At 44.8% G+C, this 25572-nt stretch overlaps 1 protein-coding gene across 3 annotated transcripts; it reads right to left on the bottom strand.

The window, feature by feature from the left end:
- Window positions 1-1959: 1959 nt before the first annotated feature.
- Window positions 1960-24596, bottom strand: kank2 (KN motif and ankyrin repeat domains 2). Of its 3 annotated transcripts, none has more exons than XM_085783760.1 (13): window positions 24535-24596; window positions 17311-17398; window positions 14234-14316; window positions 12479-13915; window positions 10997-11206; window positions 10466-10571; window positions 9542-10210; window positions 8361-8448; window positions 7081-7300; window positions 5798-5940; window positions 4544-4744; window positions 4355-4453; window positions 1960-3577 (listed from the first exon to the last, which is right to left on the bottom strand). In XM_085783760.1, the coding sequence occupies exons 3-13, from the start codon at window positions 14268-14270 to the stop codon at window positions 3521-3523; spliced, it is 3267 nt and encodes a 1088-aa protein (XP_085639886.1). In that variant the 5' UTR covers window positions 14271-14316; window positions 17311-17398; window positions 24535-24596; the 3' UTR covers window positions 1960-3520. The 3 variants fall into 3 exon arrangements, with proteins under 3 accessions (XP_085639886.1, XP_085639887.1, XP_085639888.1); XM_085783761.1 differs by having other exon boundaries at window positions 12524-13915; XM_085783762.1 differs by having other exon boundaries at window positions 12539-13915.
- Window positions 24597-25572: the final 976 nt, after the last annotated feature.

Below are 25572 nucleotides of genomic sequence, written 5' to 3'. Positions count from 1 at the left end.
GGCTTCAGCAATTTAAATTCAAGGCACCTGGAACCAATGGAAAAGGGATATTTTAATGAAACACCTTTCTTTTGTTTAAGTCTTTTTTCTTTTTATATATACACACTACGATGTATTTTAATTTTATTGTATTGTATAATAAAAACAACCAGTGATCCTGTGTTATTTTATAAAATGTGGTTACTGTATATAAGACCATCTGCTGTCTCAAATTTATTTGCCAAACATAATAATTCAATTTAATGTTGTGCTCTAGTTCAGCTTCATGTAGCTGCATCAGTCATAATCAGAACTGAGAATAAGGATAATATGAGAAAAAAATGACTGAAATTATGATTTAAGACTTGGATACACACTGTCAAACCAGAAACAAACACAAATACTGAATACACAGTAGAATGAGCAAGTTTGTCAAAGCTGCAGTGAATTACATTTTTTCTTGCTGACAACACTTCCTAACCTTGATATGTTATCTCAGTGACTCCTCCTTAAGACAAGCAGCTGTCTGTGGAAACCAGCTGGAGATGTGACGGTGTTGTTTTGGGAGGTGGAGTCTATTGCCGACTCAAAAAATGTCTTATGCTATTGTTTTAGACAAACAGACATCCCAATGTACAGTATAAACTCAGATAGTTGTTGATTAGAGGTCATAAGAGAAACACCACTCCAAACTGGATGAAAATCAGGCTACACAACTTCTTTGTTTGATTTCTGCTCAACATCATTGCACATCTCATAAAAAGCTACAATGTCAAGAACCAGTGAGCTATCCTTAAATTGTGGTCACCATCATCAGTCAAGGCAGTGACATTGATTTTATTTGTTTTTTGGCCATTGATTGGCTTGATTCTCCAATTTGCTGATGAGCCCTGTAAGAAGTTCTTACCTTTCTTGTAGCACTTGCTTGAGAAGGTTCAAAGTGGCTTCAAGATACGTTTGTTGACCACAACCTCCATGGTTAAGGAGGAGACATCAACATCAACCTGTGGAGCCACTTTGACAAACAGGGATTATACTCAAACTAAACCACCATGTGAACAGAAAAAAAGCTTAGTGTAGAGCAGCGGTTCTCAAAATGGGGTTCTTGAGAGGGTCCAAGGGGGTCCCCAACTTTTTCTTGAAATTGTACCACTTTTTTTTAATTTTTTTTTTTTTTTAGAAATTTCACCACTTTTTCTAGATATTTTTTCTTTAACTTTTTTCCATTGATTAAACATTTTTGGAGATATTGTACCACTTTTTTCCAAAAAAATCTCTACAATATTTCCAAAAATTCACACCATTGGCCCTAATTTGAATGTATAGGCCCCTACACTGACTAAAAAAAGTAATATTCATCAGTCTCATAACAATTTATTTCTGCCGTTTGCTTCAAAATTTTGTCCAATGGTCCGTGGTCTAATTTGTGTCTATTTAGGGGTCCTGGATATAAAAAAGTTTGAGAAGCACTGGTGTAGAAAACATGCCTTTAATAGGCTATGGCAGAGGAATACTGAAGTTTGGCCTTTTTGTGTTGTGTTGGCAGCATTGTGGGGAAATATATACATGATAAATCAAATTTCTAGTGATGATCAGGTTGAACTGTAGGCTACAACAGAGAGTAAAAAGGTTCAAAATGTACAACAGAACAAGTTTGTGCAGCTGTGAACAGTGAGGGGAGTGGATCTTCAAAAGAGTAAACAGTGCTCAGTGTTGTTCTTCACCAGGGAGACTGAGGCAAGGACTGTGAGTGTTTGTCTGAGCGCCCTCTAGTGGACTTTCTACATTATGCCCTGCAAGTGACAGAATATTAAATACCAACTTACCTTAATACTTTCAATCTGTAAAAAAAACTAAACAAGTATATACAAAAGTAGGTCTCTTTTTCTGTAGCACATCAGCCATGTTTCACGTCACTTAAGTGAATTTATACACAAACAATAAAGCAGTACTTATAGAATACAATAAATGCAATAGAAACAGTGTGGTCCACATTTATTATTAATTCATTGTTTTTTCCAAGAACGCACAAAGTAGAAGAGCAGAAACACAATCTCAGATTTTAGATTAACCTTCATAAAACATAAACTAAAGAGCTGTTCGGTTACATTAAGTGGGTGTGAGCTTAAAAATTCTACATGTATAAAAAGATAGATACTTAAATTAAAAAGTTGAAAGTTTATAAAATTCAGTTGCTTAAAAGTGAGTATGAAAATTGAGAAAAAAAAATGTAAAAAGTAATAGAAATTTTTGACATCAATAGCCTGTGCACTTTTTGTTCAAGGAAAATTTGATTTTAGGCATAAAAGTTTATATCGACATATATTATTTTGAAATTCATATCTTACACGGCACTTCCTTTTTTAAGACCGCAATCAGTCACTTTCTGGTTCCCTGACAAATCTCACCGGTGTGGCCACAGCAGAGGGCGGCTCCACTGGTGCCTTCAGTCGTTTCTCTACCCAATCTTGTTAAATCTTTGAAGCACAGAAAAATTACAAACACAGACACACTCTAATCCTTCCTTACAACCGTCCACGATGCCTTCACCTATTAAAAAAATACAAGAGACCACAGTACCGAAGCCTTTAGAGACGATCTGCTACCACACTGATGCTGGCCTTGTGTTACATCATCACTACCATATACAGTGCCACGGAGCTCACAGGAGAGACACATCTTTGGGTTTAATTTGGGGAAAACGTGGTCGACACATAAAATAAATTTTGTCCTCTGGTTAAAAAGGTGTCATTGGTAAACAATGGCCTGGGAAATAAAAAAATCATGATCCTTGTTGATCATGAATTCAGTCGGAATTTAAAAAAAATCAATATCAAAAATACTCTACCGTAAATAAATCTTGTGTATAAATATTGATAGACTGTTGAAATGGTGTTTTCTGTTCTATATTTGCGTAGCACCAATGAGCTTGTTGATGCAAAGGACACTTATCCATGAGAGGGGGTGGCTTTTGTTATTCCAAATGACTGTGATGGTCGCACACATAATGATGCTACTGTGGAGCAGCTATTGTACATGTTACAATGACAAAGTATTGCTCTATGAAAAGGAGCTAATGAGATCCGTATGAAATAAAAACAAGTGTATAATAATGACCTGTATAATGTAATCATGGTGAACAGTTTTGACTGGTAAGTGCCACTAAAAAAAAAAAAACAGTGTTGACAAATGGATTATAGTGAGACTGATGATTACACAGCCTCTGTAGATGTTTGCTTGTTTCAGATTGTACCACACAAGAAATCCACGTTTTCAACCACCATGGTGATGAAATGTGTACAGAAAGCAACGGATAACAATGGTGCAAGCTGTCACCTAATAATCCGCACATTATTATGATCTACTTAAATTATGGAGGGTGAAAACGAACACACACACACACGCACACATACACACGAACAAACTCAACGTATTTCCTAATTACACTATGAAAAAACAACAACAAAATCATCACGCTGTAATGGGAGCAGTGGTGGTGGATGGGCTGTAGAGCAGCTGTCAGCTACAGAGGGGCTGTGGTTTATTTTGTTTCACCAGACGGAGGAGAGGAACCCAAGAGAGGAGACTTGGGTGAAACCTAGACAGAGTTAAAAAAAAAGAAGAAGAAGAAAGAAACAGGTATTAGAAAGGGGAACGTTTATGTCATTCATGAGTGTGGGTGAATTTTGACGTTTCTCTTCATCTAGATTTTGTTGCTGCTTCATAGCAAAAAGTACTTTAACCATTTTTATTTTGTGACACATTCAATCTCCTTCATTTACATTTTCTTCAGTTTGTCATTATCTACAGGAATAATGTGACAAAAGGTGGATGACACGGCAAGCACTTCCCAAAAAACGTCTAGTAGGGTGCTGGATCTAAAAACACTAGCAAAAAAACAAAAAAAAGGGAGGTGTGTGGATTCCTTTGATTTACAGGAATAACCCATAATGTTCACTCAGAAGCAGAATAAGTCACATATGGCTGCATTGCAGTACTGAGGAGACTGAAAGTGGACAAATCTGTAGTAAAACATCTTCCTCTTTCATGACTCAGGTGCATTAGTGTCCTGGTTTCAAGCTTTATGCTGTTTTTTGATGATATAGTGTTTATGACACATGAAAAGATGAACACCCTGGTTCTTCACATCTCTGTATACATGGTTTCTGAGCGTCTGCCTACAGCGTTATCTTCAATTCTCACCATCTCACTGTGAAATGCTTCAGAATCCTGGTGAGGTGTTTAATCAACCACATTAGTTTGGTCTGTGTTAGTGAGTAGTCAAGGTCACACATCCAGGATAAGCACAAAGGGACTGACTGTTGTAGCTCACGACAACAGTCAGTGTGTGTTTGCAGTGTATGAGAGGACTCACGGGGGAAGGAGGCTTTGCAAAGTTGAGGTGAGCGTACAGAAGCACAGCGATGTCGTTCTGGCTGGCCTCCAGGGCGATGGACAGCGCTGTGCTGCCGTCCTGCAACAACACACGACATGACGAGTTTGTCAAGAAAGAGGGAAATAGAAACGACTTTTTAAAAAAAAAGAGGGGATGGATTAGGCTTACGTTATCGGTGAGAGTGGCATCACAGCCCGGCACAGACAGTAGCTGACGCACAATATCCACATGGCCGTGTTCGCAGGCACACATGAGCGCAGTGGAGCCGTCGTCGTCGCGGATGTTGACCTGCGCCCCACAGGACAGCAGCGCCCGCACCATGTCCCCTCGACCGTGGCTGACCGCCAGCATCAACGCCGTCTGACCGGCCTGCAAAACACCCACAATGCAACATTTTAACCTCATGTTTCTGCTAGGATTTTTTGAAGTAGTGGCAGCGACCTGAGTTCACTGACTGCTGTGTGGAAAAAACCAGACTGTGGTCCGTTAACGAGGCGAGTTTGGAGGCTGAGTAGAGGAGAGAAAAAAGAGAGCGAGGAGGAACTATGAAGGACTTAGCTGTAAGGGAAAAGCACCTAAACTGAGTCGAGTAGAGCTATAACTGTGTAGTGAAAAGGGGTGAAAAGTAATAGTAACTGGTAGAAAAAAGAGAAAAGGCTAAGGCACTCATCTTGTATCAAACATTTTAAATGCCTTCATTGTAATAAGGGCCAAACATAGTTAAAAAAAAAGGGACGCTTTGATGCGTTTCGGCTGACTTCTTCAGGAAGTGTAGTCTGACACTCTACTGACCCAGCCCTTCACCAAAGAGCACCATCTTAACAAAAGAAACTCATAGTTCCAGGCAGCACTCCTAGTCTTTGGCTTTTCTAATAGTAACTGGTAGTGGAAACCCTGCTTTACATTATTTTAAAGCAGAAGTAAGCGATCCGGTGGTTTTGGCTAACTTCCTGTCAGCCGATGGAGTTAGCAGTCCCCGCCCTCGTCCCTACGTCACCACATTCACGCGCATCCCTTGGCTGCACACACAGAGAGGACCGCCCCTTTATGCCGTTCTCTCTCCTCATTGGATAAAGGTTGTAGGATACAAGGAAAGTTTTCTCCTCGGCTTACAGCAGAGCAGAGTGACTGACAGACCCGTGTTTCAGACCAAACACTCTATATAAGTGATTGCTGTTGGAAGATATAACTATTTAAGACTTATATTAACACAAATATTCTGCTTACTTCTGCTTTAACATCTAAAAAAAAAAAACATCATTCTGAAGGTGTGGCTGCTTTTATTTTGCTGTGGCAGTGCGCCACGATCAATTACATGTAGTGGAAACCCTGAGATGTGACAACAGCACATTGTAAACACCAGTCCAGCTCCGACATGTGTTTGGAGCTGCAGTGACACCTAGTGACCAGTAGAGGGCGCACCTGGCTGGCCTTAGCGTTGACGTCCCCTGTGCGCAGCAGCTGCAGGACGGTCTGAAGGTCAGTGTCGGAGTGGAAAGCAGCCAGAGCCGTCAGCATGATGGCCGTGTATCCCGCCTTGTTCTGTTTGTCAGCGTTACACAGGCCTGTCAGGTGGATGAGACGGGATCAGTGTGACGGGAGGAGAGACAACGACAGGGAGGCACCGACGCTCATGACACGGCACAGCAGAAGTAGAAATATCAAGTAAAATCATTTAACAAATCCATCTGAGATCAAATATTTCAGTTTTAATGAGTGCAGATTTGTTTACTGTTTTTCAAGGTGACATATTGTCTTAATTATTACCGGTATTAGTACTTTTTGAGTTTCTGTCATGACAATTAAACATAAACAACAACATAGATGAGTGATAGAGTGTAGATATAATGAGATTTCATAGGTGTGTATGTGTTTGTTATCAGATACAAGAATAATAATAATATTGTTATAATATAAATAATGAATATATGATAATATACTAATGTGGTTATAGCAGTTATTCAAATGTGAACATATATATACACAGACAGAATAATAACAATTTAATAATAATATATAATAATTAGGGCTGTCAGAGTTAACGCGTTAATCGCGATTAGATTAATTAAAAAAATTAACGCGATTAAATTTTTTAATCGCGGTTAATCGCGGCCCATTTTGTCCTCTGTCTGCTGGACTGGAGGACTGGAGTGTGGGACCTCCAGTCCAGTAGGTGGCGGTAAGGCACCTTCAAGTTGGTTGCTACACAAATATACACAGTCTAACATATATACACAGCTCTATCCATTGATTTTTTGACGGCTTTGTTGTCAACAAATGCACGTGGCGATGTATTGATTTTTTGACGGCTTCTGTTGTCAACAAATGCACATGGCCAGGCAGAGGCGTAGCAAAGTAAAGGGCAATTTCCACTGGATGCAATTCGTTTCAATTCTGTGTGAGTTTCATGCATCATGTGTTATGATTAGGTACTAGGCCTGCTAGGTCTGGTCTAAAAGTTGTTTGTCTAGAGATTATAACACTTTGGAGGGTTGAAAGTCCAAAGCGCCATATATAATATTTTTAATAGAGATTAATCGCGAGTTAACTATGGAAAAAATGCGATTAATCGCGATTAAAAAAATTAATCGTTTGACAGCCCTAATAATAATGAATGTTGCAATTCATATCTTACTTAAATGTCAATAGATTTAAATTGACAAAACAAACAAAGCATGTGACAAAAACACACACACACAGCTCACCAGTGTCCAGCAACAGTTTGACCACGGGGAAGTTGGAGTGGGAGACGGTGTAGTGGAGCGCTGTGTTCCCGTTGCCGTCTGCCATGTTGATCACAAACTCCAGCAGCTGAGGGGAGACCGAGGCGAAGGCGTCCATGTAGGCCTTGACAACAGCTGTGTCCGCAGCTTTGTGACAGGACACGCGCAGCCACTCCTGCAGCACGCTGGTGTAGGCCGCCCGCTGAGACCAGACACAATGAGGACACTTTAGAGACGCATGGACACACTGGACACTAGGTCGCTGAGGAAACGTAGGAAGTGTAGGAGCGCAGCCACACAGACTGAGCACGAGGTAAACGTATTGTTCTCTGTGTTGCTCCTCTAGTAGCTGTAAGCTTTAAACTTCCTGGAGTTTGAAGTTTGTTTTTTGACTGATTCAAGTATTTACAGATGAGCAGGCCTCTTAAAATTAGGGCCGACCAAGTCAATCAGTATTAGCATGACAGAGATTGATTCAAACTTTGCAGGCAAACTGTCTGGGTTTTTTTAAAAACTTATTTTTAAACTGTCTGGGTTTAAATTAGAAAAATATGTCCTTGCATAAGTCGATCCACGAGGGGAAAATAAAGTTTGGGTTGTCTGTGGTGCGCTCATTTCTATAGGTTTGCTCATCACAACTTACAACTGTAGGACAGTGTAAAAACTCATTACAGGTATCAGTCTAGGTAATTGAATCACGTCAACTTGACTTAGCATTTGTCTTTGAAGACGTTTCACGTGGCTTCATCAAATCAAGCCACTTGGATAAGGGCCGAAACGTCTTCAAAGACAAAAGATAAGTCTAGTTGACCTGATTCAATTACCTAGACATGCCTTTAACCTGGACAAATGAGAATTCATTCATTCGTTACAGGCTTTTGTCATTTCATAGTAATATTTATTTACATTTCAACATTTTCAACAGTTTGCTGCAGTGCTGCACCGAGGCTATGTTGAATAATAGAAGTTATTCACTGTTAAAAAGTAAAATGATGAACCTCTAGTTCAAATTTGTCACAAGTGTTTGAACCATAAATGAGGGATCATTGCAAAAATGTGTTTTCTCTCAGTATTGGTGTCATGGTCGGCCCCAAATATCCCGCATCAGTCGGACTGACAGTTCTTGACTGAGCAACAAGATAAATCCTTGAGCTTGTCAGTGTCATTTTTTAAACAGGACACTGCTGCTTGTTCCTGGAGAGCAGCCCTGACACTGAGTGGATTATCTTGGTTGAACAAAGTGAATTAAATTGAACTCTTACCGCTGCTTGTTGGCTGAAGGCGTTGGGCTCCCCGAGGGCTTTCTGCAGGACGCAGAGCGCCGACATCAGGCTGTCGCTGAGCTCCAGTCTGAGACAGAGCAGGAGACAACACGCTGTCAGTCATAGATACGAGGGGTGATGCTCATTGTTGACCACTCTCGGGGTTCCCACTCTTTTCTTGAAATCATTTTTCAGGACATTTCAAGCTGCTACAGTACGACAGACATTATTACGCCATATACTAATACATCCCTCGTACCATTCATGCTTTGGAGAAATAAAGTTGTCCCTTATTTAGTAAAGAATTGTTTCTATGTTTATTGCTCTCTCACCCCCAGAAGTCTGATTTAAAGATGTGCAGTCTATGGCTCTAACTTATCTATGAAATAATCTCTTACATGCTTAGAAATGACGACAAATTCATCGTAGAACAACGTTTTTGTTTTTAACACACACACCCACTGCTGCTCCTCTATCTGTCACTCAGCAGAGAGAAAACCTTGTGCTCTCACGGTCCAATATCGGTAACACTCATCAACTAAAAGTCTCTAGTTTTATCACTAGAGAAAAAGTCAAATAGAGCTCTGGTGGCTAGACATGTAGTTCTTGAGATCGGTCTTGTTCTCAAGACCACTTTTTTGTGGTCTTGGTCTTGTCTCGGTCTCAACAGTGTTTGGTCTCGGCCTTGTCTTGGTCTCGCAATGTCTCGGACTTGCAGAACGGTCTCGAAGGGATTTATAGCCTACAATATTCAGGCCGGCATGCTTTTTATTTGGATATCATTATTTATACGCCCCCTTCAAGTTGGCACTCGTCCTCTCGCGTTCTACAACTCATGCGGAATAGCAAAATATGGTGTAACTAGTTGGGTTTTTTTTGGTCTCGTTCTCGGTCTTGAGCTCAACTGGTCTTAGTCTTGACTTGGTCTGTCTTGGTCTTGATACTCTCTGGTCTTGGTAGTGTCTTGGTCTCGGTTCAGGCGGTCTTGACTACAAGTCTACTGGTAGCTGATGTCACCATGAGATAAATAATTTTCCAGGACAGCTCAAGCTTTTGCAGGAAATCTGACTTTTTTTTTTCTCATTTTCCATGTGTTTTCCATGACTGGAAAATTAATCAACCATTTTCCAGGTTTTCAGGTGTGTGTGTGTGTGTGTGTGTGTGTGTGTGTGTGTGTTTACCTGACTTGTATGGCCGATGCTGCGGTGCTGTCGTTGGTGTCGCTCTCAGCTGCCGGCTTGGACTCCGACTGGCTGGACACGACGGCTGTTTCTGATTGGACGGCGGCGGTGCACTGCTGCTTGGTGGTGATGATCTCAGTGGTTTTGGTGACACACAGCGAGGGAGAACATGTAGCTGGTGTTACGACGACCCTGGAGGGTTCAGAGGCATCGGAGGCGATCTCCCGTGTGACTGTGTGCGACGTCTGGCTGACGGGCTCAGTCGAGGCGGTAGACTCGTTTGCTGGACGTGGAGGAGTCGGAGTCGAGGCGACGCCCGACGCTGGTGGCTGCGAGGCACATTTCTGCACAGCTGTGTCTGTTGCTGGTGACTGGGGGTGGCCGTCTGGCAGTCTTGTCTGACTCTCTGCAGCTGCGGACTGGCTGGGACTCTGCTGCTGTGTTTCTGGAACGACGGCTGGTAGTTTGGCAGTGGCCTGCTGAGGTACGCTGTTGCTTTCTCGGGGCTGAGGAGCCTTGCTGCTGCTGCTGATGTTATGGGATGTTTGCTGGTGCTGGCCTGTCGATGCAGAGTCTGGCAGTTTTTCCCTGGCTTCGTGATATTCGCTGGAGTCGCTCGCCTCGTCTGAACTCTCGCTGCTGCTGTCGTCCGATGATGTGGATTCATAACTGCGAAAAAAAAAAGAAAAAAGAAGAATTTATTATCAAAACAGCTCCAACTCTTTGAAACTCACACCTGCTTTATCATTGTGCACGAACAGGGAACACAAACACATTTCTGCTTTGTAACTCAGACCTTTTGGCTGCAACAGACACTCTTCTTTTTCCAACTACAGAGAAACTCACACCACACCGCACATCTGGGACCAAACACTGGCGCCAGAGCATTCAGTGGTAGGAAATGACCGACGGGTGGTCACTTACCCTCCATTGACTCCAATGAACTGTAGGTTCTTCTTAGTGGAGGGAGAGCCTGGTTCACCGTCTGCTTTCCGCTTCATGATGGACCTCAGAGACTGAGGAGATGAGGCTGGTACAAAGACAACAGTCATCACACATAGAGCCAGACCATGTCGTATGGTTACATTAAAGCAAGTCAGTTTTTATTTTGGTGCAATAAGCCATATTCACAGAGTCTCCATCTTTGCTTACGCCATCACTCAAGGTGGGAAGATTCAACGCCGCCACATAATGTTACCGTTAACGTTAGCAGTTGCAGCCAATGCCGGCTAACTAAATTCAAATCAGTTTAACCCAAATGTCGTTTTATTGTGTCCCTTCAGACATTAACAAACCATGCCTTCCTTAAATCTGTATCAACAGGGACGCGATGAAAGGAAAGCCGTTTATCAGACTCCCAACGTTTGTACGGCTTACCCACCCCGAGTGATGACGTAAGGAAAGATGGCAACGCTGTAAATATGGTCAGTAAACAAGCGTGTATTGAACGGTTACCTGTCTTGGGGCCTTCTTGTGACTGGAGGGTCTCTGCGTTTGCCTGCAGCTGAGTCTCTCCGTCTTTGGAAAGCATCAAACCAACGTGGTTATCAGACGTGCCGACGACGATGGCGGAGTTGGCCACAGGTACTGAGGTGGACAGCTCGCTCCTCAGGACGTCCCGTACCTGCTTGGAGCTGACGGCGATCGGCAACTCAAGCAGAGCATCTGAGAGACGGAGAGAGGACTTCAAGTTTCCAACCTGGACTTATTGAACATATTAATATGATATGAAGCAGACAGTGAACAAATTAAATTACAAGTTTACTGCTCAGTTTATTGGTTACACCTGTGCAGTCTCATGCAATCCTATGCACTAAGGGTCACCTGGAGAACATCCTGGTTTATATTCGTTAAAAGGTGCTGATTCAGTTAATTAAGTGGTATATTTTAAAGGCTGAAGTGAAAATGAAAGGAAGGGAATCGGCAAGTACTCTCCCAGGTAATAATATGATGGGTGCATGGCTCGAACAGGCTTGAAAGAAGTTAAAGGGGCAGCACTCGCAAAATGTCCTTTAGGTAGCTTTAATGTAACAGGTCGCGAGGTACAAACGTTTCAACAGTAGTCTGAAGAAGACTAATGTTACATTAAAGCTACCAAAGGACATTGTGCGAGTGCTGGGCCTTTAACTTCTTTCAAGTGAAAATCAACAACAACTGGCTTTATGCACAGCTCCACTAGTTCCTGATCTTAAAGCAGAAGTAAGTGATATATTTGTGTTAATATAAGTCTTAAATAGTTATATCTTCCGACAGCAATCACTTACATAGAGTGTTTGGTCTGAAACACAGGTCTGTCAGTCACTCTGCTCTGCTCTGAGTCGAGGAGAAAACTTTTATCGTATCCTACAGTTTTTATCCAATGAGGAGAGAGAACGGCATGCAGGGCTGTGTGTGCAGCCAAGGGACGCCTTGAATGTGGCGACGTAGGGACGAGGACTGTTATGGTGCGTTCAAGGAAACTCGTTTTTTTCCGACCTGTGAAGTCGTACCAGTTCGATCTGGTACATAGACTGTACAAAAAGACGTACTGGTACGATTTCACCGGTCGGAAGTTACGAGTGGCCGTTATAGTGACTTTCACCGGTAAAACAGGTCGGAAAAACACGAGTGGGTTGCCTGGAACGCTACAAAGTCGTAAGTTGTGACTTGAAGCTGTAATTTATGATTTCAAAAGAACGCAGCATTAGCGAAAACGACCAGATCACTCACTTCTGCTTTAAACCAGCTCCTTTATTTCCTGTCTTACATTATTGGACAAACTGATTAATCCAGGTGTGTCTGACCATTGTTGTGAGGTCAGACACACCTGGATTAGTTAGTTTGTCCAATAATGTAAGACAGGAAATAAAGGAGCTGGTTTAAGATCAGGAAGTAGTGGAGCTGTGCATAGAGCCTACTGAGCATGATATTCTTCACACAGAGTCCTGGTGCATTGACCTGCATCAGACTGTTCAGGTAAAGGTGATAAACCGGCGTCTCTACCGGACGAATCCCGACCTTCAGCTTGTCGTCTGTGTTGTTGCCCCTCCAACGCTGCTGCGCCCCCCGGCTGAAGGGAGGGGGAGCTGCAGGTCTCTGCTCGGAGCAGCGTGCCCACCTCCACCATGGTGGGCTGCTCCGACGTGTACACCTGGATCCCCACAGTCCTCTGCTCCCTCTGCTGCGGCTGCTGCGTGAAGCTGACCAGCGTGTGCAGGCTGCAGCCCTGCGGCTCCTGCCAGCCCATGCTGGTGGCCATGACCGGATGCACCGGCTGAGGAGCGTTCTGGACGGCGGTGGCCTGCTGCTGCTGCTGCTGGGCGGCCTGCAGCTCCTGCATTGTCCTCTGTAGCTTCCCCTCCAGTTGACCCACTTGGTTCTTGAGGGCCTGTGTCTCTGGCACCAGCCCCAGATCCTCCTCCCGGACCCCGACTCCCACCTGACGGCTGCCCCTCGAGTCCTCTGGCCCCACGCCGATGGTGCGCACCTCCCGCTTCGCGTCCGGCCGAGCTCCACCCACGATCACCGTGTCCTCAATCTCACACCCCGAGTCTTGTTTATTGCCCTCGGGGGTGGTGGGAGACAGCGGACCCGGTGACTTGTTGCTGCTCTTGGCTCCGGCGCTCAGCTCCTCTTCGGGGATGTCGATGTAGAGCTCCCCGCGGGGACGACCTCGGCTGAAACCCAGAGTGTGGCCGAGGAACTTCTGGCTCTTCAGCTGGACGCTGAGCTGCCGTTTCTCCTCCTGCAGCACCGAGATCTTCACCTGCAGCACCGGGATGGTCTTCACCTGCTCCTCCAGCTCCTTTATCTTCCTGAGCGCCGCCGCCATCTGCTCCCTGACGTGCTGCAGGTGGGCCGGGGTCGGCGTCACCGGGGTGGAAAGGCCGGAGCTCATGGGGGTGAAGGATCCTCCGCCGCCGTGGGCCCTGTTGTAGCTGTGTGCGCTGCTGATGGAGGTGTTGGAGCCGGCCACGCTGCTGTGCATGCTGCCCAGGTTGGAGAATCTGCGCCCCTCTTTCTCCTCTTCCAGCTTCCTGCGCGCGTCCAGCAGCGTCTTCTCCACCCGCGCCGTGCTGAAGTTGGGCCTCTGTGACGTGTGGTAGCCCGGCGCGCAGTAGGAGAAGGAGGAGTGCCGGCTGTCCATGCTGGTGTTGGAGCACAGAGACTCCGTGGACGTCCACCAGGAGCCGGCGTAGCCATAACCGCGGGGCAGGGAGCCGTAGCGCGGTCGGCGTTGTATCGGCACCTTCTTAATAGTGTTTCCCTTCTCTATGTCGTTTACATATTTGAGGAAGTCGAGGTCCAGACGGTAGCCGTAGGGGGTCTCCACTGAGTAGGGCGCCTCCTGTTCTTTGCCGTGCAGGGAAGGGGGAGCAGGCGGGTTGAGTTTCCCTGAGGGGGAAGGAAATCAACTTTAAACAAACGGAAATCTGCGTCTAATCTTGGGCTCAGACTTTAGAAAATAGCACTGACTCTGGGTGACTGTGTATTTACGTACGTGCTCTGAAACAATCACTAAATGAGGCTCAAAGTGGGACAGAGCAGTCCACTTTATAACCTGACCCTCTAAGTGCCGGGATATCACTGCTGTTACGTTACTTACGAGTATCTGACAGTTTCAATCCTCACAAAAACAACTAATTATTCTAAAATACCTTCATTATTATTATTATATTGAGTGTTATTGGTGTAAATAAGCAGCAGCTGCACCTGGGAAGCCGGGGTCCATGTGCAGCACCTGAGCCATAATGAGCCTGTGGCTGGTTTTCAAACAGTCACCCACCAACTCTCACCTGTAGAGACACAGACACAGGTAGACAAAACAAACGAGCACATGATGAATAATTCAATATATCATAAACAAACAAGTAAAATGTTAATAATATATGATTTTAAACAGAAACCTGACAGGGTTAGTGTCTATACCGACACCAAACCGATATATGGTTTGTACTGCAGCCATAAAATCAATGCCGTATTGTTTATCTTTTCGTGTCAGGGTCAGAAATAGTTTCACTGTTTCTTTCGCGACGTCACCCTCGTGCCTCCCCTTACATCTAAATTTATCCGTCCATTTTTCGGAGAGCGTAGCGGGTCACAGTCGATTGTGTGTTTGTTTCTGTTCATAGCGCTCGGAGAAGAGGAGTTACAGGGGGAAAGTTTCCTGGCAGCTAAGTCCAGGACAGAGGTTGGAGTCTGCCAGTTACAACCTTATTAGGAATCATCTGTGCACGCTAACCTTCGCTTCTCAAATTAGGGTTTACAGACACTCTCTCCTCTTTCTCCATCCCCCTCTTCTGCCTTCTCTATTTGTTCCCTCTTTATGCCTTTTCTGCTGTTTTTCTCCCACTCTCCACGTCAGCTGACGATCAGGAGGTTTTCTCCGTCTCTCTCTCTCCCTTCACTTGCTCATTACTTTCCACACAGGGAGCACAGTGAATTTCAATGCGTTTTTCATACCAGAGGTAATGCATCTCCGCTCTTTATAAACAAAAGATTGTGCCTTTTCCTCCCACAGAGAGAGAGCAGCGTTTGTGGAGTCCACAACCAACGGCCCGAGCCTCTGAGTTTGTGTCTGCTTGGAAAAGATTAACTTTCTAGGTCATCACTTTGTGGGAACCGGGGATGTAATGTTTAAGCCATGCACAGATTTAACCAGTTGAACATCGTTATATTACTGAGATCAAAAGTTTGAACTCCAAACCTCCACTTTGTTGTTTGAGGAAAGACTCAGTTCACTTCAGACAGTTTAACCCTGGTCTACTCTTTCTTCAGTCTCCTCTCTCTCTTTCTCTCCGTCTCTCCCTCTCTCTCTCTCTCTCGCTATCTTGTGACTCTGGTGCTTGCTCGTTTGTGAAAAGTAGGACACTTGGAAACACTGACTAAATTGACTTGGTATTTCTGAAGTCCTGCAGTCACTTTAATGTCTCTGTGTGATTTCCCTTATCAGTGTCCCTTCATCACCCTCTCATACCAAGTCGGCCACACACACACACAGTGTCACACAGTGTCAAACACTGTGTGTGTGCGCATACTGACCCACCCACATTGCAACGATAGAGCCACAATGCTGAGCCAAATGTATTTCAGCTCACATATAAAGAATTTATCAGATGTACATTTTAAGGCGGCCTTATATTACAGTGTTAAACCCCAGAGACTTGCTGAAGAAAAAAGAAAAAAGAAAAGAGCATAAGGCGTGCTGCTGCAGCCCTGATGGATCCACTAAATATAAGATAACAAAAGTGCCTTTTCATCGCAGATTTAAAAAAAAAATGTTTTCAGTAATGTGGAATAATTTCATGAAACATTGAAGAAGAATTTACAGCAGCAGAGACGGGCTTGGCTCTGGCTGCGTGCCCTTCCCTTCCTAACGCAGCGTGAGAGTCTTGTTTATCTCAAGTAAGGAATGAAAGTGTTAGATTGATTATGTGCTGCACGCTGTACACTGCACAGAGTGGGCATGACTGCATGTGTGAGAAAGTGCGAGCAGGACGTACAGGAGGAGGAGGAGGAGGAGGAGGGTGGAGGACAGCGATGACAGGGGACAGTTGATGAGATATAATTAGAGTCTGCGGTTAAACAAGCAGCAGAGGAGACATGACAGACGACATGGTCCACTCTGCCACTCGCTGCACTCCACAAAATGCACTTTTCTGCTCCTTCACATTCACATTCACATTCAATCCTCGCTCTCACATTATTCTTTGCTTCCTTATTGCTTCTCCGGGTGCCATTCCTCCCCCTCCTCCTCCTCTCTAAACGCCCACGCCACCGGGCCTCCACATCTGCTTCTCCAACCCTGGCTCATTGGGTGTTTCAGATGTGTTAGCAATGTATTCCCCCCTGAGTGTGTGTATATATGTGTGCATGTGTATGTGTGTGTGTGTGTAGCGGCTGACCTCCCTCCCTCTCTCCTTCTCTCTCTCACAGCTCCCAAACAGAGTTCCTTTGAGATGACATGTGAACAGAAACCAGTGTGCGCCCTGCCCCAGCAGCGCCACACCAACCATTCTTCATAACCACTCTCTCTCTCTCTCCCTGGCCGGCTTCATCCAGGACAAATGCCTCCTTGCCCCCATTTTGCCCCCTCCAACCCCCCACTCCCACCATCCTCCTCCCCATACAGCTGCATACCACACTAAAGGAAGTTAACATCGCCTCGTCGACTCCCCCCCATTCCTCCTGCTATTAAGATTAGGACAACCCTGAGGGAGGGAGGTGGGGGGGGCACGATGCAGGTCATCCAGCACAAATTACACGTCTGTCCTGTAAGATGTCACGAGAATAAGTGCATTATACAACCCCCCCGCCCCTCGCTACAACTGAACAGAAGCTGGTGTTTGTACATACAAGGAGGCTTTAGGTCCATTTATTCACAACTACACACACACAGAGTTTTGCACGCTCGTATCTGGAGGATTAGAAATTGGGTTTGATTTACAGCGTGTGTATAGATTCCTGTGTCTTCGCTGTATCTGAGGGCTGAGACCACCCCGAGGAGCGAATCCAAAACGCCAGGCCTCGTCTCGAGGTCAGCTCTCCCACGTTTCTCAAACCCGTTTCTTTCATTCATGGAGTCATCTTATTATTATTGCCATTACAAAGGATTAAAACCTCAGTATTGCAAAGTCAGAAATACCATTCTTCCCACCACCCAGAGACGATCTTTATGGATTTTTCCGCTGCCTAAACGGACTCTCTCAGCCGCTGCTGATTGCTATTCTGCTCCAGCTTGGGAATGGTTTGTGAATTAGGAAAAGGGGGATTTATTTTCCACTTCATACCAGCTGCTTTGCGCTGCAAGGACGGGATCTCTCCTCCCCAGGCTCCTCGCTCTCTCCCTTCCTTTTCTTGCACTCTCACACTCTGCACCTGTGGAGGGGAGGGGGACAAGAAGAAAAAGAAACGTGAACTTTTGGCCGTCGCCGATTCTGGTTCTAACAAAAAAATGTGAAACCGCACGGAAACAAAAAAGGAAATATCTCGACAAGTTAGTCATCAGGGGACGTTGGTAAATCTCCCATTAGAAGGTGTGTAGCTGTGTTGACACAAAGATAAAAACAGACTTATGACAGGTTACAAAAGAGCGGCTCCCGCAAGACTATAAACACCAGGTTGCACCGCCAGAGAAAACATTCCCAAACATTCCAGTGGTTTTGACGGACAAGTCGGATGTGAACAACGCACCCCCATGAGATGCCAATCACTCTCTGACCTGCTTGTGGTGCAGCCTGGATGATCCATGCACACAGCAACTCTGCTCCTCTCCAAGCTTTCTAGAAACAATCCCCCCCCCCACCACCCTCCACCCTCCTCCTCTTCTTCCTCTCTGTCTCCCTTCACCTCATTCCCTGCTCCAGTTCAAGCCTCTCTAATCAATTCAAGGCCGGGACGGGAGCCTCCCTGCCATGTGATTGGGCAACGTTTTCTGTTTTCTTGCCTCTCTGACTAATAACACTCCCTGATCCAATGGCTCTTGCACACACACACACACACAGACACACACACACACCCTCCAGTTTTGTTTTGGATGGTGGGACCAGCGATCACCTTTAAAGACTTGAGGCTTTGGCTGCTGTCAGAGATGGACAGAGTACTCGACCGACAGTACTTGAGTAAGAGTAGTTCAGTCGACATGTTACTCAAGTAAGAGTAAAAAAAGTACTTGCTTTTAAAGGTACTTAAGTATCCAAAAGTACATGCTTTTAAATTTACTTTAAGTAAAAGTAAGAGTAAGAGTACATTTCTTATTTTTCACATCAATGAATTACTATAATTTTTTCAAAATGAATTTAAGGATCTTTTAACTCTTGTTTCTGAGAATTAACTCTTTGAAACCACCTGCACTGATGTGACAAACACAGCTTGTGTCCAATAGTATTTTAGAAAAAAAAAGAGCAGACCTGAAAGTAACGAGTACTTTTCAGCCTTCCTAGAAATTAACTCGAGTAAAAGTAAAAATATTTGTCTTGGAAATGTATTCAAGTAAGAGTAATAAGTACCAAAGAAATCTAATACTCAGGTAAAGTACAAATCCTCTGGATATGTACTTAAGTACAGTACTCAAGTAAATTTACTCCGTTACTTTCCACTACTGGCTGCTGTAACTTCTGTGTCCGCCGCCACATCAGCTGCTTGACTGTGTCTGCTCGTTCTCACGCCTCAGCTATTACTGCTGCATGTGGACGACATTTTGTCTGAGCCTCCTGCAGCCCCCTTAAAAAACACTGATAGGTGACCTTTGCATAATATCATAACAAGACGCGCTGTTGTTCGTGGGCCCATTGTTTCATATTGTTGTCATGCCAATAGCGCAGAGGGGTGGAGGAGGAGGTGGAGGAGGAGGTGGGGAGGAGAAACAGACCTTTTAGACTGGAACGACAGCCAAAATCACAAAGAGCCATTCATTCAGCCTCTGGTTCCACAGCTGGTTCTAATATAAAGCGAGGAGGGGCATCTCCGAGAGGCAGAGACACAGGGAAACAGTGTGTGTGTGTGTGAGTGTGCGGCGAGGAAATTTGCCTCAAAACAAACAAACAGTTGATGAAGTGGTGTTACGGACCCACACACTGACAAGAGGCTGGAAATACAAGGAGCAGGACGACGTGATTGATGTCTGGATCTACAAGTGCCGGAGGCTCATAAACCACTCGCAGTTTGTGCTACTAATTATGTAAGATAGAGAACAAAACACACACACGCTCAGGACACACACACACACATGCACACACACCGCTGTCTGATTACTGAACTTGTATATCAAATGCAAAAGATGAGGAAAGGATTAAAGACTGTGGGCCTCTTTAGTTTTTACAGTGCAGATGGCAAATACATGTGTAAGACAAATACCAAACATTACAGGAGACAACTTGAACTCCCATTGACTCCCACACAGCACAGATGAGAAAACACACACACACAAATACACATACACACACACCCCTCACACGCCAACACTGTCTCAAACTTTCAGACTCCCACAGATCTACAAACAAACACAGCAGCAGCAGCTTTTAAAAAAAAATTGCCCTCCTCAGGTATAAGGGCATCGCTGATATGAAAGCTGGATGATTTGGCTGTTTTTAATTCGCCCGTCTGTCTTCGGGATGATAAGTCTGACAGCGTGACGATACGATTAAGCAACAGCCCAGTATTACACACATCACATCACATCAAGCCGAGGCTAGGTACTGTAGGTTGGCTGGAAAAACAGCTAGGGATGATGATGATGTGACGGCACGGCCAACAGTCTGAAGCTGCATGAAGAAAGGGTTACAGGAAAGGGAGCTCCATCTCCTCTATTCCCAGAGGATCCAGAAACAACTCAGTCACTTCCTCCCAGCCCAGGAGAGAGAGTAACAAGGAGAGGGAGAGCGTAAATGAGAAAGAGAGAGGGAAAAAATAAGAGAGGGAGAAAGCAGAGGAGAGCAGTACAGTATGTGTGAAGGAGGGAGGGTGGGAGAGAAAGAGTGGGAATGTGGGGAGAGAAAAGGCAAAACTGCAGAAGAGGGGGACGGGGGTAAGAGGGGGAGAAGCTGTTGTTGCTGCTGACTGTTTTAGATGGAAACTTCTCGAATGAGGAGACCATGACTCGTTCTCAAGCTTTTGAGCTCCACCAGTATGAATCACCACCAACACAAATCTCTGCAGCTGACACCAGAGCATAGTCTGGTCCCGTTAACGCAGCGCAAGAGAGAGAGAAAGAGAGAAAGAGAGAGCGATCCCACAGAGCCGCGGCCACTTGTGCTCACAATGGGTAAATAAAGTTTTCAAAGGACCTTTCCTCATAATCTTTAAATGGCTCCGCCTAGAAGATTACCATCATTTGTGCATTCCTCCCCCTAAAAATAGAGCCACAATAGAGAATCCCTATGAGAAGCTGCACTTTCTCCGACTATATAAAGCTGACTGTTGTTCAGAGTTTTTGGCTTTTTTCAGACCGCAAAGACCTCAACAGAGACCTGCTGCAGAGCTTTAAATGTTACATGAAGATCACAAGAGGAGACACGGTTGTTGATGTATCTACTGAGGCGTCTTTGTCCTCCTCCTCCTCCTCCTCCTCACTCTGCAGCACAGATGGCTTCATTCAACCAACTGGTCCTGAATGAATAATAAATCAGTAATAATAAAAAAAAATCCAAAACTAATTTCCCTCCTGAAGAGCTACAGAAAGTTAACGACACAACAGCCATTTGTCACTGAGCTTGAACAACAGGCTGAAGGGTGTACGACGTCATCGCCTGACAAGATGGGGCCTTCATCGAGCGTGACGGGGGCCAGATGATCTCATATCAGCATGGAAATACAGTGTGAGGCTTGTGTTGCTCCTCGTCTACATGTGGGTTTTTTTTTCTTTTTTCTTTTGGGTCACTTTGGGCCTTTTAACTCCGGACAGTGAAATCATTACCCAGTGGTCCCCCTGCCTGGCTGCCCTTTAGCCAAAATCCCTGTTTTTGACATTAAGGAGCGGTGGTGTGGAGCAGCAGCAGCAGCAGCAGACGGCACTGGGCTGGAACAGTCTGGCTACAGCGAGAGTACGGCCAAAGGGAGGGGCCGCGGAGCTCACATTACCCCTGGAACAGGAGCAGAGTAAACACCCGCCAGTCTGCCATTGGTCATTGTGCTGACCTCCAACAGGAAACTAAGCAAGGGTGGGACTGAGCGCCGGCAAGGAGCGGCACCGGAAAAAAGAGACTAAGGGAGAAAAAGAAGAAGGGAAAAAAAAGAAAAAGGCATTTGGGAGAAAATTCCTGTGCAAGTTGTGGAGGTGGGGATTAAGAGTGATGCCGAGCAGAGAGGGGAGGAAGATATGGGGGTCTGCAGGGGAGGAAGACAAAGTCCAGACTGCGGTCGGACGGCCCAGAGCACCAGGAGTTCGGGGGTTAAAGGCTCAGGTCAGCGTGTGCTGCTGCGGTGCCGGGCGGATGGCACAGCACAGCAGCAGAGGAAGTCATCTGACTGAGGCGGTGATCGACTTAAGTGGCTCCCTCACAGGGATCTTATCAATGACTTCCTCAAGAAACGCTTTTTCTTTTTCTTGTGGAGTTGTAGTAAAAAAAAAACAACTGGACTTCTCCTCTTCTCTTCTTCCAGTTGCTTTTTTACTACAACTCCACAAGAATAAGATGACCTGGATGACTTCGAACCTTCACAGACTTCTTCTTTTTCTTACACAGAGACCCCCTGGATGTAAAAAACTGCACGCACAGCACTGACACGACTCTGCTGGACACCACAGTCCAGTCGCTGTGCTTTTTCCAAAGTGATTCATTTATTAAAGCAGATCAAGTCAGATTATTCAGGCAGATAAGGAATTACCATCTCCAGTACCTCAAAAGCCAGATTAGACCATATGTTCACTGAAAACAGTCAATACAGTTAAGTAGGAGCATTAACCCCTTCACTGTCCCAACCAATTACTGTGATAACACTGTTTATCCATACTTTATAAACTAATCCAACTCTTTCAGTAGAACCTTAAGTCTTCAAATGAAGTGGAAAAGTGAGTTTATTGTCTGATTTAGGTGTAAACTAACAACTCATTTCAGTTTTCCACTTATTTTTAACACACAATACAAAGTAAACACAACTTGACTGTGTGTGTGTGTAGTGAAAAAGCCCTTAAGCGACATCACTGACCCTCATAAGTTAGACTAACCTCATCTAAAGAGATTAAGTATAAAGAACAGATAATTCATCATGCTCTAAAAGTGTCCAAGCAGCAAACAGAGCTCAGCGGACAGTGACAGACAGTCTCATGCAGGTTCAGGGTGTAATTTCATTAGCCTCGCTAAACCATTTAAATGCCCGGCGTGTGGCCCAGTGTGCAAATGGGGTTTATAACCCTCCGCATTCCTGCACAGCTCCCCTGCGTCTAAATGCTGCAATGAGACAATCACATTCCAGCTCAGACAGCAAAAAAAAAAAAAAAATCCTGAAATACCGAAGGAAACTCCATCTGTACAGAAACCTGACCAGCATCTCCCAAACGTGCAGCCTTAGGAGGGTGGTGGTGGTAGTGGTGGGGGGCTCCCAGGGGCCTCTGATGGGAATCCAGGGGGTCCCCGAGCAAGGAGAGGAAGGGTCAGATTACACCGTTATTACACTAGATCTCAAAAACCATAAGGAAATACACAGCTGGCAGGTCATTAGGTCCACTTAGCGACAAGTCTGCAACATATCCGACCCTGATGTTAATTGTTGAGACTGAGGCTCTGATGCAACTCTACTGTAACATGAGGACAAGCACCAACCAAGCAGTAGAGTATGAATGACAGGACACAGCAGAGCCCAGAGTCTCAGGACGAATGGTGCAGCTGCCAGTAGGTGATTCAACATGGTCTCAACTCAGCTCAGCAGCCCCATTACACAACAACAGCAGCAGGACAGTGGTGTGTATTGTACTGTATGATGCAGACAGTGTAACAGGCCGATGATGACTACACACAGACACACACACACCACCCCCTCATCCTGCCAAGTTCTGCATGTCCTTCATCACAACAACATCTGATGTGTTCACTGACAGTCTGCCACACACGTCACAAGACATCCCGTCACACTAAAACTCGGTTATTAGGCTATTAAACAACCAATGGGATTATTTAAGGTAAAACTTTTTTCCTTTTTATCTCTTTTTTTAATGCCTGTTGAGATCCTGATACTCAGGATGTTTAAAAAGAAAAGCAAAAGTTGCACATGCAGGCCCACCCAGACCCAGATGTGACTCAGTCCTCCTGTCTCCCCTTCCTGTTTACCTCTTGCCCTGCTGACACACACAGCTCCGATCAGACCTCATCCATCTCCCGGTGATACCGCCCGTGACCTGTGAGCGGCTGCTGCAGGCGGCAAGGAGGAGGAGGAGGAGGAGATGGAGATGATGATGATGATGATGAGCAAAAAACGTGAGAAACCGAGAAGCAGCGACGAGAAACTGATGAACATCTGGAACTAATGAAAAAACTTGCAGAATGCACAGAGACCCACCCTCTCCCCTGAGCCCGCACTGAGCTGCACTCTGCTTTTCTTTCTTTCTGTGTATATATGTGTGTGTGTGTGTTTTTATTCCAACTAAATAAAAATAAAAAAGTCGGTTTGTTGCGACAGATCATGTGTGAGGCGCGAGGAAAAGTTTCATAATGAAGGGCAAAGAGAAAACAAACGCATTAATGTGTCGCTGCTGTGGGTTGAGAAACGAGGTGTGGGATAAGATTTAAGAGCAGCAGCAACGTGAACAGCACAGGGCGCGACACTGAAATTCTCTGAATCACAACTAATGGAAATAACTGGATGCTGGTGGTGGGAATTTTACAGGGAGACTGTGTGTGTGTGCGTGTGTGTGTGTGTGTGTGTGTGTGTGTGTGTGTGTGTGTAGAGCAAAGCGTGCACGGATAATTAACGACACAATGAGAATTAAACCCAGTGGAAATAATTAGTAGCAGGCTAGTTAGTATGCACTTAAATGTGATAAATAGGCTAAACCTGCTGTTGCGACGGATTTAACATAATAATGATGATAATAAAAGGTTTATTTTGAGGGGGGGGGTGGTGGTGGGGGGTGACGGGCGCTCCTCTCCTCTCCTCTCCGCCGTGCAGCCTCACCGAGCCTCCGGTGATGCTCTGAACAAAAAGACACGGCGAGACTGAGCTGCACATTCCTCCCAAACTACAACACACACACACACAACCATACAACCAAGACATTACCGGAGAGAAATTATAGTCGGACCATGCAAGGAGAAGAGGGAGAGGAGGGAGACAGCGGGTTGAGGGGGATAAAGGCGCCGCTAGTTGGCCGTTAGAGGACCGGAGGACTGGGCAGGACCGACGCTTCACAAAAGAAGTCGCGTATACGTTCAGAAGAAGGCGCCTCGTGAGAAGAAGCGCTTTAAAATAAAAAAAACAAAACACGCCGTTTTAGCACCGAGTCCTAACACCGCTATTGCAAGTTTGTGTTTGTTCTGTTTTTATTTATTTTTCCCGCTGCTGCTGACTGCTGGTCTTCTTACCTGCCCCTCTGTATGGAAATCCTTTCAGCCGCCTGCCTCGGCCCAGGAGCGCTCACTGACACACACACACAAAAACACCGCAGCCAAGATGCTCCGCGCGCCCCCCTCCCTCGCGCCCCGCTCCTCTTAAAGGGCCAGCGGCCACGAGGCCACAGCTCTGGAAAAAAATAAGTCACAAATGTTTCTTAAAAGCATCTCTACATGTATGACAGTCAAACACAACTCATTCTACTTAATGAGACACTGATGAGGTCATCACCTGAACCACAACTGGCTTATACCAACATCCCTTGCTTTTTCTTTTAGTGTTTAGTATGTTTTTATTTTTGTATTATAAGTATTTTAAACTATTTATTGCACCCCGCACTTTCCTTCTTTCTCTTTTCTTAGATATGTTTGCCTTTGTTACTGTTTTAGTGTATGTATTGCATGTATACAAGGCAGCTGTTACGCCACTTGCCCAAGACAAATTTCCCTTCGTGGGACAAATAAAGTTCATTTGATTTTTGATTTGATTTGATCAGATTTTATAGGAAGATTATGAAAACCACTGCTGGGATTAAACATTGACATTATCCCACAAAAACTGATTTATAAAGTCTTCCCGAGTTAAAATATTCTTGCTGTGTTGTTTAGGAATAAATATGAACATGTTTTCTTTGCATTATTATTATTATTCAAGATCTGAAAAGACTTGATATTTTTTGTTATTTAGACTAGTTTAGTCATTTTCAGCCAATAAAAGCTCCAAATGCCAATATTTTTATTTCAATTTTGGGAGAAATGTTGTTGGTAGTTGATAGAATAAAACAACATTTTTTAAATTTAATTTTACTCAAACACATACCTATAAATGGTAAAACCAGAGAAACTGACCATTTTGGGAGTGCCAGTACATAACACAATGTCTACACAGCTTCATCCAAACAAGTATAAATAGTGGTAAAAGTATTCAAATATTTAACTTAGCTTTTATCATACTGTTTGATCTATGGCAGTGCATCATGTTTTTTCTTACCACAGTTGTTGTAGGAAAAC

This window comes from Trachurus japonicus, chromosome 8 (genome assembly GCF_045865225.1).
Source record: "Trachurus japonicus isolate A0001 chromosome 8, Traja_1.0".
Classification (NCBI taxonomy): domain Eukaryota; kingdom Metazoa; phylum Chordata; class Actinopteri; order Carangiformes; family Carangidae; genus Trachurus; species Trachurus japonicus.
This window is presented reverse-complemented; position numbering and strand designations above follow the sequence as displayed.

What these genes read in the sequence shown, in the direction of transcription:
- kank2 (XM_085783760.1), bottom strand. Translation starts at nt 14,270, where the DNA reads ATGGCTCAGGTGCTGCACATGGACCCCGGCTTCCCAG. An exon ending in CATGGACCCCGGCTTCCCAG is followed by an intron (nt 13,916 to 14,233) that starts GTGCAGCTGCTG and finishes CTTCCCCCTCAG; the next exon opens with GGAAACTCAACCCGCCTGCT. An exon ending in TTCATTGGAGTCAATGGAGG is followed by an intron (nt 10,211 to 10,465) that starts GTAAGTGACCAC and finishes TTTTTTTCGCAG; the next exon opens with TTATGAATCCACATCATCGG.